General features: G+C 44.0%; 1 protein-coding gene across 2 annotated transcripts in view; it reads right to left on the reverse strand.

Annotated features, from left to right (window-relative positions):
* SAMD10 (sterile alpha motif domain containing 10) overlaps positions 1 to 14,886 on the reverse strand; it is a 66,981-nt gene that overhangs the window by 18,727 nt on the left and 33,368 nt on the right. For both annotated transcript variants that reach the window (XM_073607418.1, XM_073607419.1), the window contains exon 3: positions 4,678 to 4,846. In XM_073607418.1, the coding sequence (XP_073463519.1) occupies positions 4,678 to 4,846 (169 nt within the window). The remainder of the gene's footprint in view (positions 1 to 4,677; positions 4,847 to 14,886) is intronic.

The following is a 14,886-nucleotide window of genomic DNA, read 5'->3' on the forward strand; positions in this document are numbered from 1 at the left end:
GTTGATGATATCCTGCTCGTCAGTCCTGCCTACTTAGGCTGTTCAGTCCAGAGGATCTCTGCCTTCGTCTTGGTCAGCATCACAAGAAACTATCTCCTGCATTCCTGTTAAAAGACGTGCTTGGCTGACATCCCTTCTGGCTCCAGATCCTGCTTGCTGTTTTACTACGCTCATCTCTGGCTCCCTGACGTTTGGCTTGTCTGACTATCCTTTTCAGTTCCTGAACGCTGACTATGTTTTGACTATGTTTTGTTCTATTTACTTTTATTTAGGGCTGGGAAAATAAAAGATTAATTCCTCGATTAATCGTTAATTTTTTTGATCAATCAAAATTCTTTTGATCGGTACTCACCTCTCCGCCGGCTTCCGGGTCTTCAAGGAGTTCCGTCGGAGATCTGGTGACGTCACGGACATCGACGTCACCGGACTCCTCCCCCCTTCCCCAAGTGCCTCCGTCTGCTAACGAAGGGAAGGGGGGAGGAGTCCGGTGACGTCAACGTCAGTGAAATCATAAATTGAGGAAGACAGATCCTAACGATTTGATTGATCTCACTGGTCAAAGTATTCAGATAAACATCTATGTAAATCCTGGACTTGGCTATGAAAATCAACATATCTGAGGGCTTTCCTGGCTGTAAGTCAGTTTGACGATGAACTGACATTGATTGGTTATCCAGCAATCAAGAAACATTTATGATGAGGGCACTTTTTTTCCAAAGAGCTGACACTTTGCTGTCTCAGCAGGTGATGGATGTCTCTGGCTCTCCATCAGTCCCCCTGATGCACAACGGTGCTCTTTAAATAGACTGCAGGGTGACGCCGTAGCCCCGCCCCGCTGAGGAAGTTCTGATTGAACAAAATGAGTACGGGGGAGGAGCTACGCATGACATCAGCTAAAAGTAGTTGGATCTGTATGTGCGTTATAATTAATCGAAATTAGCCGATTAATCCCTTAAAAAAATCGATTAATCAAACACGAAAATTTTAATCAGTAACAGCCCTACTTTTATTATTAAACAAGTGTGATTTAACTGTACTTTTTCTTCAGTCTGATTTCATGGTTTCTGACACATTGTTGCCAACTTATCAGATTGAAATTCACTGACACCACACCCAAAATTTACTGGCACAGCCAAGTTTTTACTGGCATTTCCAAAAAGTTACAAAATTGCAGTTTTAAGTGCAAATTTCAGTATTTAGGCTACAAACAAGTATACTATGCAATTAGAAATGTGATTTAAGGTAGATATTTAGGCAAAAATTATATTTCTTTTTTTTTTTTTAATATAGTAATTAAGCAGCTCAGGGGCAGGACTCATGAATTTGACTCTTATAGTTACACTGACAGCAGTACAGACGATGATGACAACTCACCGACACGACACGTCCTCTCCTGAGTCAGAGGGGACGGTCTCTCTCTACACCAGATGGTCCCTTCATTCCACTCCAGTCCAAAAGACACTGACAGTCCTGCTCCCGGCTTGCCTTGCTCCCATCCTACAGACCCACACACGAGGCTCTGGCCGCTCCGCTCGGCTCCCTTGCACCATGACATCACATCACATGCTCAGGCACCGCCTCTGCCAGACCCACTCCCCACTGGCGCTGCCCGAACACACTAAAGCAGGCCCTTGGATGGTCTCGGTGGACTCCGAACCAGAATGCGCAATTCTACACCGTGCGTCACAGCCATGTTTTTTACTAAAAATAGTGCCTGTAAAGCACCTGCAAAATGCCTCCCCTGCAGCCCCAGTGTGACAGCCCAAGGACTGTCACACTGGGGCGGTGCGCTTGCAGGACATTAGAAAAAGTCCTGCAAGCAGCATCTTTTGGGCGGTGGAGGAGCGGTGTATATGCTCCTCTACCGCCCCTGCCCATTGGAATGCATGGAAAGTGCCTGCAAAGCTCTTTGGCAGCGGCACTTTTTGGGCGCATTTAACCCTTTCTTCGTCCGCTAGCGGGGTTAAAAGCACCCCACTAGCGGCTGTAAAGCGCCGCTGAAACGAAGGTAAAGCGCCGCTAAAACTAGCATGCTTTACCGCTAATGCGGCCCACTGCCAGTAAGAAAGGGGTCTTACTGGCAGAAGAAAAAGTGCCAGTTTTTTACTGGCTACCAGTAAAAATACTGACGGTTGGCAACACTGCATGGGACTTGTAGTTTCACCACAGCTGGAGGGCCGAAGGTTGCCTACCCCTGGCTCTACAATTGAAAAATTCACAGAACAATTCTCCTGTGCGTGGGTGGTAGGTGTAGGGATGTGTAGTGCAGACAACTCTTTTCAATGCCAATGGCCTTGCTGCCCTCCTGAGGACAATGGGTTTCCTTGGAACTGGAAAATATGTAGAAAAAAGGAGGGCGCACCGACCTAGTGCATTACAAAAATAAATTTAATTTATTCCAAATTAAAGACAGCAATGGTTGTACTCACAAACAGACATAACGTATAGACATATTGCAGCATAGGAAGATGCGAACAGTCTCTCTCTAGTCTGTTATGAAGAACCAGTAATGCTGGAACACGTTTCAAGGGAGAACCCTCTTCTTCAGAGCCAAAGTGATGAATGATTGTGAGTACAAAACATTGCTGTCTTTAATTTGTAATAAATTGAATTTATTTTTAGTAATGCACAAGGTCGGTGTGCCCTTCTTTTTCTAAATAGTCTACAACAATTGACCATGCTTGTGTGATGCTTGTTGAAATGGCACTTGTAGGTGCTATCAGCAGCCTGTGTGACAGGGTGACAACACAGGAGCACAATTGCACAAGGTGTTGTCACCCTGTAAAAGACAATTCCAAAACAGGACAATTCCAAAACAGGGAAAACTTCTTGACAGGATCACTAGGGATGATTTTAAAGGCTGAGTTCACCTTATATAAGTAAAATGGCCCATGCCAACAAGGGGCCCCAGTATATTACAATGCACTGTGCCTTTAAAAAAAATATACAGTGTAATGTGATTGGCACACCTATAAGCTTTTGCTGGCACTCCTGAAGGTTACCAGATATACTTCCATATTGTTTACCGTCACTTGTCCCTACGAGCTTCTAAGACACAGTAGAGCTTAGACGCTAGCTCTCAGCATCAAGGCGGCACATATGCAGTGAGAGTTCCCTTTCCCTGGAGCTTGCCCAGTGTGCTCTCTGTAGCAGCTTAGCGTTGCTGGGATAGGGAAAGAAAGCACACATTGAAATGGAGAAATGCACTGCCATGATTGCTGAGAATGAGTCTCCAAGCTCTGCGGTGTCCAGGAAGAAATTAGGGAACAGTGAAGGTAAACAATATGGGAAAATATAGGCCAGGTTAGGGAGGGGAGGGGCAGCAGAGGCCTACAGGTGTTTCAATCACATGACAATGCACTGTAATATACTAGGTATCAGGACCCGGGTCTGAACCTGTGACCTGGCGGTGACTCTTCTTGCTGAGCCACCTGGGATGCTGGACAGCTCCCTGGACAATTCCTTAAATCTGAGTTCCACCCAAAAATGGTATTTCCACTTCAAGTATTGGTGACCCCCTGACATGCCACATTTGGCATGTCATTTTTTTTTTTTTTTTTTGGGGGGGGGGGGCGGCGGGTACCCAGTTTTCAAAGGCACCTAGCTCCCACTTCCTCCCCTGGCGCCGCAAGGAACTTCACCTCTCCCCCTCCCTGCAATCTTCTGGGACACGTCACAGGTCCCAGAAGATTGCCCGGCCATTTACAATGCACAGCACGGCTCACGCATGCGCAGTGCGTGCCCGGCTGTGAACCCATAGCCGGGCGCCCACAGTTAAAATGCCAGCACCACAGAGAGGAGGGGGAGAGGAGAGAGGCTTGGTGCACACGCATCGGTGGACTGTGGGACAGGTGAGTGTCTGTTTATTAAAAGTCAGCAGCTACACTTTTTGTAGCTGCTGACTTTTAAATGGGTGGAACTCCACTTTAAATGATTAAAAAATTGAACCTAAAATCACTTTGCTCCTCCTATGAGCTTACTATTTTAGCCATGCCTTTGCACTTCCCTTTTGCTGGAATATTGTGCTCTCTCCAGCCAATATCTCGCTCTTCTCACATCTGCTGCCACCCATATCTTCGCGACCACTTACTGACCTTTGGCTTGTTCCTTGACTACGCTTCTGCTTGATTCCAACCTGCAACCACTCGTTACTGACCACACTTGATCCCTACCTGCTATATCTGCTACTGGACCCCGGCTTGCTCACCACCTGGTGGGGCGATCCTGAGGACTGTGACCTGGTACTAACATGCAGCAAAACCCATCTCCCCTGGTGTATTCTGGTGAACACAGGTTAGTGCTTAGACCCCTCACCTCAGGGGAACCCATGTCATCCGCTGGGGTGACCTGCTTCTGTACTTAACGAGCTGATCGGTGGGAGCCTCTCTACTGCTATATAGCTATTAGCTACTGGTCACTGAAACCAACCCCTGACTGTGACACTGGGGCCTCGTCTGCATAAGCTGTTTTACTCAAAAGATGGACTATATCTTAAGTAAAAGTTGTAACATTACAATTTGTTTTAAAACAACGTTACTATGTTTAAGCTTATATTAAATTTTGGCAATTGGGTTTACATCTATTCTATGTGATGTGCATTTATTCCCATGTAAAACGTCAATCTGCAGTTAGGTAGTTGCAAAGGGTTTCGACAATAACAATTTCATGAATGGTTACCTGTGATGGCATGGTGGGAGAAGGCCTCGACATAGGTGAGATAGTTGTGTGGGCAATGCTTCTTCAGCCACTTGCACACGTCTTGCTGGGTCCAAAGGACGACCGGTTTCGTGAGGCAGCTGAAGGACGGACTGGTATGATAAATTCCATATTGATCGCTGGGTCTTACCTGTGCCATTAATAAAACTGGGATTAATTAAAGCATAGACAGAGAAGCACAAGAATCTGTCTGGAAACAAGTGGATGATGGTTAACAGGTCAACTGACCTAGGAGATGTTATTGAGATCCTGCAATAGGAGTGGGAGAGAAGCTTTGGCAATCATTACAGCAGTGTTGTGCCACTGTTTCACTGGCCCATTTTATCACTATTCAAAACTGAACTCCAAGAATTCAGCCACTTTGTACAATGCGCTGGATTACTAGGGGTTAAGTCCAATGAGATGCATGCCACCTTGTGGACTTATCGCTCTCTGTTACAGTTTATATTTTTACTGAGCGCCAGAAGCATATCTATCGCTACAGCTCGGGAGCTCTGATGCTGGACATTCTGGCCTCAGCTGCTGCAGCTGCAGAGTTGCATGCAGCCACCGTGCCCACCCCGTCTGCCCAAACACAGAGAGCTTTGTATTCGGCAAACTCATTGACAAAATACAAAGTCTTCTGTGAATGAACAGCGGAGGGGAGGGGTGGGCAAAGCTGCTGCTGTGTGAGAAAGCAATGTTTCTCCTGTCAGAGCTCCAGGAATGTAGCAATAGCTTTATTCTCAGAGCTCCATAAAATTATCAGATGTAAATTAAAGATAAGTCCAGGAGCTGGCATTCACCTTGTTGGACCCAATTCACAGCACACCAGCACATTTTTACAAAGTGGCTAAATTCCTAGATTTCTGCTTTAATTTAATTTTTCACGAGAGATAAAAGCTGCAGAAGGAGAAAGCTGCAAACCAATCTTCTCTGCTACCATTCCATCCCCATCATTTCATTTTCTGCTGGCGTTGGCCAGTATAGGCACAAGATTTCCCTGAAGGAGGACAAAATTGCTGAACTATCATAATAGCCCCTCTTCTTGCTTTCCCCCAATCCTCATTAGGCCTTATGATTAAGCACAGTTAAGGTGTGAAACGCATCAAGATGTACCCCCTGCTGTATTTGTGCCATTATTGAATAAATCTTTCTGGTCAATGCACTTATTTCTGGGATCCCTTACTTATTATAGAGAGTTTGATTTTGCCTAAATGGCCAGCTTAAAGCCTGTAAAAAATCCCTCCCCTCCTGGGGGACCCCCAGCAGTATTTTTTTTCCTGATACTTATCCTTTCCAGAAGTCTTCAGACCAGACATGTGAAATACATCACCCCCTTCATTTTTTGGTCTGCTCCTGGAGGTGGGCAGTCCTTGCTGATACAGAGATTGGCGCTGCTGTCATGATGTCAGTGGTGGGGGGAGGAATTCTGGATTGATAGTATTGTAACCAACATTAATTAATTTTTTGAAACCTCCAGGTGGATAAAAAAAAAAAAAAAAAAGTCTGCAGCTGGGATCCATTAGCAGTCTGATTCTAGGTGTATGCATCCAGAATGGATGAACTGTACCTTTCCCACTACCAAAAATGCACAATCTGCCAAGACAGCAACAACGAGGACACAAACAACTCTGCATTGGAATGCAGAGTTTTTTAAATGAAAACTTTATTATACACAGGAATGTGTAACTAACAATTTGTAGTATTATATTTGGAAAACTATGCCACCCCAGACCATGACCTACGTTGGCTATGCATAAATTCAGACCTAAGCTCACCATTATCTGAGGCATGGAGCTTCATTATCCACAGGTTGGGAGAAGGCTATTGGCGAGGTTTATAGCAAAAAAAAGGACCCTCATTCTTTATGGAACTAATAAACATAACTGACCAGTTTATGAGATCTGCTCAGGTGTATATTAATACCATTAGCTTTAAATGCAAGGAAAACATTTAGATCTAGCTCTGCCATTAGTAAATATAGAAAAAGTTATTTGACATTTTTTTTTCTCTAGGAGGACAGGAACTGTGGAAGTTGTGGCCAAAATAGGCAAGCAGAAGACAAAAAAACTGATCACAAGTATTGCATGTGGTCTCCCTGGAGCAAATCTTTCCCCATCATTAATTACCACACCTTGTTCTGCATTGTGGCTGTGTGTAAAGGCCATTCTAGCAAAGAAGCAGGGATTTGCGTCTTTATGTCAGAGCTGCCCAGCCTCCACCATGACTGTTGAAAAAGTTGGAGTAAGCCACAGAATAAATGAAGCAGAAGCAGGGAGATCTGTGTGTGAAGTCCTCAGGTACAACTTCCTCTCCGGCAAGAACAACAGGGAGCAGCAGCACAGTAGTGACATCACAAAATCTCATTTCAAATCTAGTAAGACTAGCAGTCAGGGACAGCAGAGCCTTAGATGGTCTCACACTGCAGATATACAGCCAAGAAGGTGTTAAGTACAGGGGCGCCTAAGCACAGGAAGTAGACATTGCTATTTTTCAGGAGGAATTCGTGGCAAAAAAGGTAGCTTTTTCAGAATACTGCTCAGGCACCAATAACATTTCTATAACTTTTTGACACCAAAGAGAACTTGTGCTCTACTGAAGCTGAAGTGAGGAGAGGAAGCAACAGGTAAGCTTCAGTTTGTGACTTGGAGTTTTACACAAAATGAACGATTCTCCCCCAGCCACCAGTCAGCAAGCACTGTCACATGGGAGGCAAGTTGTCAGCACCAGTGTCTGAACCCAGCAACCTCTGCTGTGTCTGGTGAGGTCTCTTCTTGTTCAGCCACCTGGGATGCTGGACAGCTCCTTGGTCAATTCCTTGAATGATCTTGCTTTGAACCTTGTTTCTCTTGAACCTTGAACCTCTTGCTCCGCCCACAAACTTCCTATTTTAGCCATACCTTTGCACTTCCTGTTTGCCAGATTATTGTGCTCTCTCCAGCCAATATCTCGCTCTTTCCACTCCTGCTGCCATCCGTATCTCCGCTACCATCTGTTACTGACCTTTTGCTTGTTCCTCAATTGTGCTTCTGCTTGATCCCAACCTGTGACCACTTGTTACCAATCTTTGGCTTGTTTACGGTCTAGGCTTCTGCTTCATCCCTACCTGCTATCTGGTACTGGACCCCACAGCTCACTTCCAGATGAGGCGATCGTGAGGACCGTGACCTGGTACTCAGACACAGCAAAACTCATCTCCACTATCAGGAGCTCTGGTTAATATGAGTTAGTGCTTAGACCCCGCACCTCTGGTGAGCCTGTGTCATCAGCCAGGGTGACCTGCTGCAGTACTTATCCAGCTAGTTGGTGGAAGCCTCTTCACTGCTATAGCGACTAGTCTTCAAGGCTGACCCCCCGACCATGCCATGAGTACAGGTATGCCACTTTGCTTTTGAAGGCTGAACAAAGCGGCACTGGAACATGGGGTATGGGGAGTATGTGCTGCTGTTAAGGGTGCCAGTTATGTGAACCTGCTGCTTTGCCCTACACAAAATGCATGATAACTTTATATCTCACTAGTTCCCTTAAAACCAGGAGCAGTAAAGACACCTTCCTCAGAGACAGCCGTCTCCAGGGAACACATCACTGCACAGCGATACATAATTTCCTGCGCAGCTTCATGTATTGATAAATTTTCTCCTGCGTGGCACTGCACGTTCATAAATCATCTTCACGGCACTGCACTGCCATAAATAATGTTCTGCGCTGCTCTCCTTAATAACAGAACCTAGTTCAGTCCTTTTCTTCTTGTCCACCGAAGCCGATCGTGCTTTTCTGTTACCAGTACACGGTCTGGCTCGTTTACTAAAGCCAAGGGCTCAATGCATTCATTAATCTACTAAAAGAAACAAGATGACGGTTGTCCTGCTTCGCCATTTATGGCATGTTTATGGGTCCTGCAAACAACTGTAGCATGGTCATGCTCTCGGAAGGGGGGGGGGGTGTCAATTTACTGGGTAGGATAGAAAATCACAGCCATTATTGATCCCTTCTGTGTTAATCTGATGTCGTGTTCCATCCCCTGCCTTTTCTCCACTGCAGCTAGTGTACAGTATCCTTGGATTTTGCGCTCTAAAAACTCAACCCAAGGGCAGCTGGGTCAGGCCTATGGGATTGACTATCCTCTATGGTATATTCGCAGTCTCACCCATAACTACCAGTGAAAAAGATGTTATCTTCTAGTGATCGGATTATTATTACAATCTGATTGGTTATTAGGAGGGACTGTACTTTTCACAGCAAAAGCCAACAAGTCCCCTTTAATCTCCCACCCTTCCCCACCAACATGTTCTCATCCTTCCTTTGCGCCTTGCCACTCCATTCAACTTTTAGGAATAACAAAATAAATAAAATACCTGGAACGTCCAGGTATGGATCAGCATGTGACTCACTCCATGTGACAGCAGTAGGCCAATCACCAAGCACCAGTGCGGTCACATGAAGAGATTCCATATCCTTATGTACAAAAAAAAAAAAAAAAAAAAAGGAAGTAAACAGGGTTACTTTTCCAGCGCTTAGCTATAAAGTAATCTTAATTGAACTAAGCAGCTGCTATATTAGTACAAAACATTAAAAAGGAAAAGCAAAAACGATCTAAAAGAATAGTCCTTCCAGCTTAAGCAGCACTAAAACAATTAAAGCACATTAGATCTAATGATAGTGTGTGTGAATCCAGGTGATGAATAATTCGGAATATCAGTGTGTCAGTCATAGGTGTGCGCAGCTTTTTGCATTAGGGTGTGCACCCCAAAGCTCAAACACACACGCCTTTCTCTGCAGCCTGAGCTGCACGGGCCAGTAAATGAATGGGAAGTGCACTGTGCTGAGTGGCTTCCTGTTGATTCAGAAACTGGAACATAGTACACACCGTTTACTATGCTTCAGTTATGAATGGACACAGTGAGCAAGTGTGTTCACTGTGTACATTTAGAAAAAGAAGGGGCCGGTAAATTACATATTTACTAGCCCCTTCCCCAGCTCTCCATCCTGAAACATCACCTGCAGCAGCCTAGAGGAGAGCAGGGAAGCCAGCAGCACTGCAGGGCGGGTGGCCAACAAGAATGAGGGGCCTGGGCTGTAGGGGAAATCGGCACCGCACTTAGTGGTTAGGGTGTGCCCAGGCACACCCCCTGTGCACGCCTATGGTGACAGTTCATATCAAAGACATCAGCTGTTTAGACGTTCGACCATCACCACACCATGTGATTCCACTCCCTTTAGGAGTTGCACTCACAGAATTCCCAATAACCAATCGCCTTTGTATAATATGTTCAGCCTTTGCAATCAATGCCAAAAGGACATCAGCCCGGAACTCCAATATCGATCAACCAGAAGGATATCGAACGTTCTCATCCTGTGAATCACCCAGACCAAACAAGCCACAATCCTTTCATACAGTTCGGGCATAAGGAAGGAAAAAAATCATAGTGTAAAACTGTAAAAGACTTTTATTCAAAAGACAACCCCTTCCCTTATGCCAAGGCACTTACAAACAAAGCGTTCAGTAAATATTGCACTGTATATTCAGTTCCAATATTCTCACCACCTCTCATGGAGAAATGATCCTCCGTGGTGGTTCCCAGGAAAAAATCAGAGCCGTAAACCAATGCAGCAAGCCGTGTGGACACACCTAGACGCGTTTCGTCATTCCGCCTTTGTCAATAGCACGCCTCAATGTCCTTTTGCCATTGATTGCAAAGGCTGAACATATTATACAAAGGCGATTGGTTATTGGGAATTCGGTGAGTGCAACTCCTAAAGGGAGCGGAATCACATGGTGCGGTGATGGTCGAATGTCTAAACAGCTGATGTCTTTGATATGAACTGTCACGCTGATATTCCATATTATTCATCATCTGGATTCACACACTATCAATAGATCTAACGTGCTTTAATTGTTTTAGTGCTGCTTAAGCTGGAAGGACTATTCTTTAGATCTTTTTTGCTTTTCCTTTTTAATATCCTTATGTATGTTATGACTTGAATGACTGATAACTTACACAGGACCACTTCTCGTAATCCCAGCAGCTGAATGGTGCATGGAGAGAGCGATGGAAAGAGGAGCATTTGCTGCCAGGGGGAGGGGGGTGAGGGGGCAATTAAGTAACCTGTTGCTTTGCTCTGCATAGGAAAAGCACAGGTATATTTTAAAAATAATCCAGAGTTTTAATAGCATTTAAGAGGACTGCACATTATTGCACAATCTCAACTTGATCGAATAGAAGTCAAATGGATTGTTTAGGTAAGCCCGCACTATGTATAGTTGGCGGTAAGGAGGTTGAACAGAGATCATAAAATCTGTGAAGTTGGTGAATGGAATGCACTTGATGTAAATAATCTTATTAGTGTGCGTTAAATTAAAAAAAAAAGGCATTTCTATGTATAGCTATTAGAGATGTACATGGGGACAGCTATATCTGCTGATTACATATGCAAGCCGTGCTTCCCCCTCAGCAATCCCATGTGGTTACTCTGCTTTGCTCCTCTCTCACAATGCAAGTCAACCAGCCGGGCCTGACATACAATGCAATTTATATGGCTGACTGATTTTATCAAGGTAATTGATGTACAGGGTTGCTGACCACAATACCTTAGGCTGGATATACATAGGCTTGCCACCTCATCCCTTTAAACCTGAACACATATTAATTACACGGGTCCTGTGGCTGATTAAGGTAATTAAACTCACTTAGTGCCTTATCTGCATTAAAATTTGCATGAGAACCTGTGCAATTAATATATGTTTGTGTTTAAAAGGGATGAGGTGGCAACCCTAGGTATACACTAGTAGAATTTCAAAGACAAATTTTGTACGAAGACTCTTAGCAAAATTCGTATGAAAATTCTCAGAACATTCGAATGTCGTTTGCAAAGTAGTTTGAGATTTTGTTAGCTTTTAACATGCGATTTTGGAACGAATGGACTTTACCAACCGAAAACCACATACACTGTTAGAAACTTGTGCATTTGAGAAAAAGTTTCCATCCTGGTCCTTCGAATTTGAAAACGAACGTTGATCTGACCCCACTAATGCAGTGGTGTATTTTGGTTTTGTGTTGCCCTAGGCAAGGCTAAAATTGGGCACCCCCCATCTAAATTTGGGCTCCACCTCTTCTGATTAGAGCCCCACCTCCTCAGAGTGGGGGGGGGGGGGTAGGAGTGAGAGGGCTCCTCTACCCCCCCCATACTACACCAGGAGGTTCTCCCACCCCCCCACCCCAAAAAAAACCCCCAAAACTACACAGGACTCTCACCTTCCCGCAGCCCGTCAGCTCCTTTTAACCAGCTGTGTTTAGTGAGGCTCCCGAGACATGATCAAAGTTCTGGACTCTGACCTGCTCTGCCAAGTGAGCTACTTCTGGGATCTGAGGCTGCAGCCACCTCCACCTCCTGCTTCCGCTTTGCTCATCTGTCACCGGCCGCCCCTGGTGTCATCCCTTTGGCGGGTGTCACCCAAAATTCTACAAGTGTATAACCAGCCTAATAGATAGTGCGTCGTAACAGGGAGAATCTACAGATCTGTACATGAAATGTGGTCATGGAAATATGGACAGCAAACAAGTAATATAGGAATTACATTTAGAGCCCCTTCATATTTTTACACCCTATTGCAGTGTGGTACAATACTTGTGCATTGTGTTAACCTCCCTGACGGTATTCCGGAGTGTGGCTCGGGGTTAAATTTCAGCACTATTAGCAGTAACCCCGAGCCACACTCGGGATTACATCTCAGGATCCTGGTGCAGGTTACTTACTTTGTCCCCAGGATCCTGCGATGCCCCCCCGCGGTGTCTGCGGGCTCCGTTCTCTGCCCGAAGCCTCTCTGTGCCAGGCTCCGTTCCCTGCGAGCGTCGCGACGCACGGGGGCGGAGCCTGGCGGCAAATTAAAAAAGAAAATGTAAAAATCATAACACATACAGTACTGAATTCTTACAGATTACAGTACTGTATGAAATCATTTCACTTCCCTTTTGTCCCCAAGTGCTTTGTCCAATGCCCTGCATGCAGTTTTATATTATATATACTGTTCTTTCTGCCTGGAAACTTGAGATTGTCCACAGCAACCAAAAAGTGTCCCTTTACGTCAAAAGTGGCTTTAGACCAGCTAGAAAACAGCGATAGTAAATTAGAACACTTGCAGAATTGAGCGATAGTGAATCGGGGGGAAAATTTATTTTATTATTATTATTATTATTTTATTATTTTTTTATTTATATTTATTTATTATATTATAATTTATGATTTTGTGTTTCAAACTTCATCATACCCGGGATATCTACTAGACTCTTAGTGGACAGATCTAAGTGTGTTATTGCTAAGAATTACAGACCTACAATATAAAAGCCAAATTTCCATGCAAAAGAATTGTACCGCTTTGAGACGCAAAAATCTGAAATATTCATACCGCCAGGGAGGTTAAAGTAGTTTGTGTACATCTTAGTGTGCTGCAGTGCAGCTGCGTTGTCAGCTAATGCAATTGTGTGTTGGGATGGCATTCTAAATGAACATCACACAAATTGCAGCGTGTTGCAGGGACCCATGGTAAAAAGCCCCTTTTATCACTTAGAATTTTAACACGCAGGCGTGAGGCTTATACAGTACCTCACAAAAGTGAGTACACCCCTCACATTTTTGTAAATACAGTAAAACCTTGGTTTGAGAGTAACTTGGTTTGAGAGCATTTTGCAAGACAAGCAAAAAATGTTTTAATACGTTTTGACTTGATATACAAGCGATGTCTTGCTTTACAAGTACCGTCATGTCACAAGTGAGTATAAATGAGAATAGAGGCGCCTCCAAGTATAGCAAAATGGTTACATTTAATAAAGGTACAACATTTAGCAACTCACGTGGTTGATGATTAAAACAGACACATCTAAGTATGCAGACATCCGGGGTAAAGCTGTCCACATAGACCGTCCCCCGCACCGCTATCAACGTCATCCCTTCCACGCTGCGCTCCACGAGCGGTTCAAGCCTCGCTTTCACATCACTATACTGCAGGGTAGTCTTCCCGGTCACGATTTCAGACTGACAACAGTGAGAGCCGGAGGTGCGGAGGAAGGTCAGCTTTACCCCAGATGTTTGCATACTTAGATGTGCCTCTTTTAATCATCAACCATGTGAGTTGCCAAATGTTGTATCTTCATTAAATGTAACCATATTGCTACACTTAGAGGCGCCTCTCTTCTCTTTTATACTCTATAAGTCCTGCGGGATTTTGCTTCTAATCCCCTTGTGGAGGCTCCATTTGTGGATGGACATTTTATGGTTACACAACTTATCACATTGCTAGAATCTTTTTATATGGACTATAAAATGAAGGATTTATGAATAAATGGTTGTGGAACGAATCACCTGAGTTTCCATTATTTCTTATGGGGAAATTTGCTTTGATATACGAGTGCTTTGGATTACAAGCATTTTTCTTTTCATGTGACAGCACTGAAGAAATGACACTTTGCTACAATGTAAAGTAGCGAGACATTTTCACTTAGGGGTGTACTCACTTTTGTTGCCAGCGGTTTAGACATTAATGGCTGTGTGTTGAGTTATTTTGAGGGGACAGCAAATTTACACTGTTATACAAGCTGTACACTCACTACTTTACATTGTAGCAAAGTGTCATTTCTTCAGTGTTGTCACATGAAAAGATAGAAGAAAATATTTTAAAAAAATGTGAGGGGTGTACTTTTGTGAGACACTGTATGTGGTATTACAGGCAAACCCTTTCCTCACTTATATTATCCGAGCTCCTCTTCATTCTCTCTCCATCTTCTCTTCCCTTTTTGTTCTATACTCCTGCTCTTAGTACCCACACGTATTGCTTTCTACAGTTCATTCAGGGAACCATCCAATTTTAATATAATTATATACCTCACCTATAAACGCATTATTGGGATTAAAGAAGGGCTAATTAGTTTGTCATCTTGCCAAGGAAATGTTTAGACTAATACGAGTTCATTTAGTCTTCACTTTTAAAGTGCATGTATAGCCAAAAAATTTTTTTTTTTTCAGTTTTGAATAAAGTGGGTACGGAATTAGAACTCCTGTCAGGTTTTACTGCAGTTGGAGGCTCTACTGGAGAGATTCCTTCCCTTCTTGTCTAGTAAAAAGGTTCTCAACAGCAACACAGTCAGAATTAAAAATTTTTTATTTTTTTTTAATTTTAGTAGATGCTAGAACCTC

Source organism: Aquarana catesbeiana, linkage group LG12, assembly GCF_042186555.1.
Source record: "Aquarana catesbeiana isolate 2022-GZ linkage group LG12, ASM4218655v1, whole genome shotgun sequence".
Taxonomy (NCBI): domain Eukaryota; kingdom Metazoa; phylum Chordata; class Amphibia; order Anura; family Ranidae; genus Aquarana; species Aquarana catesbeiana.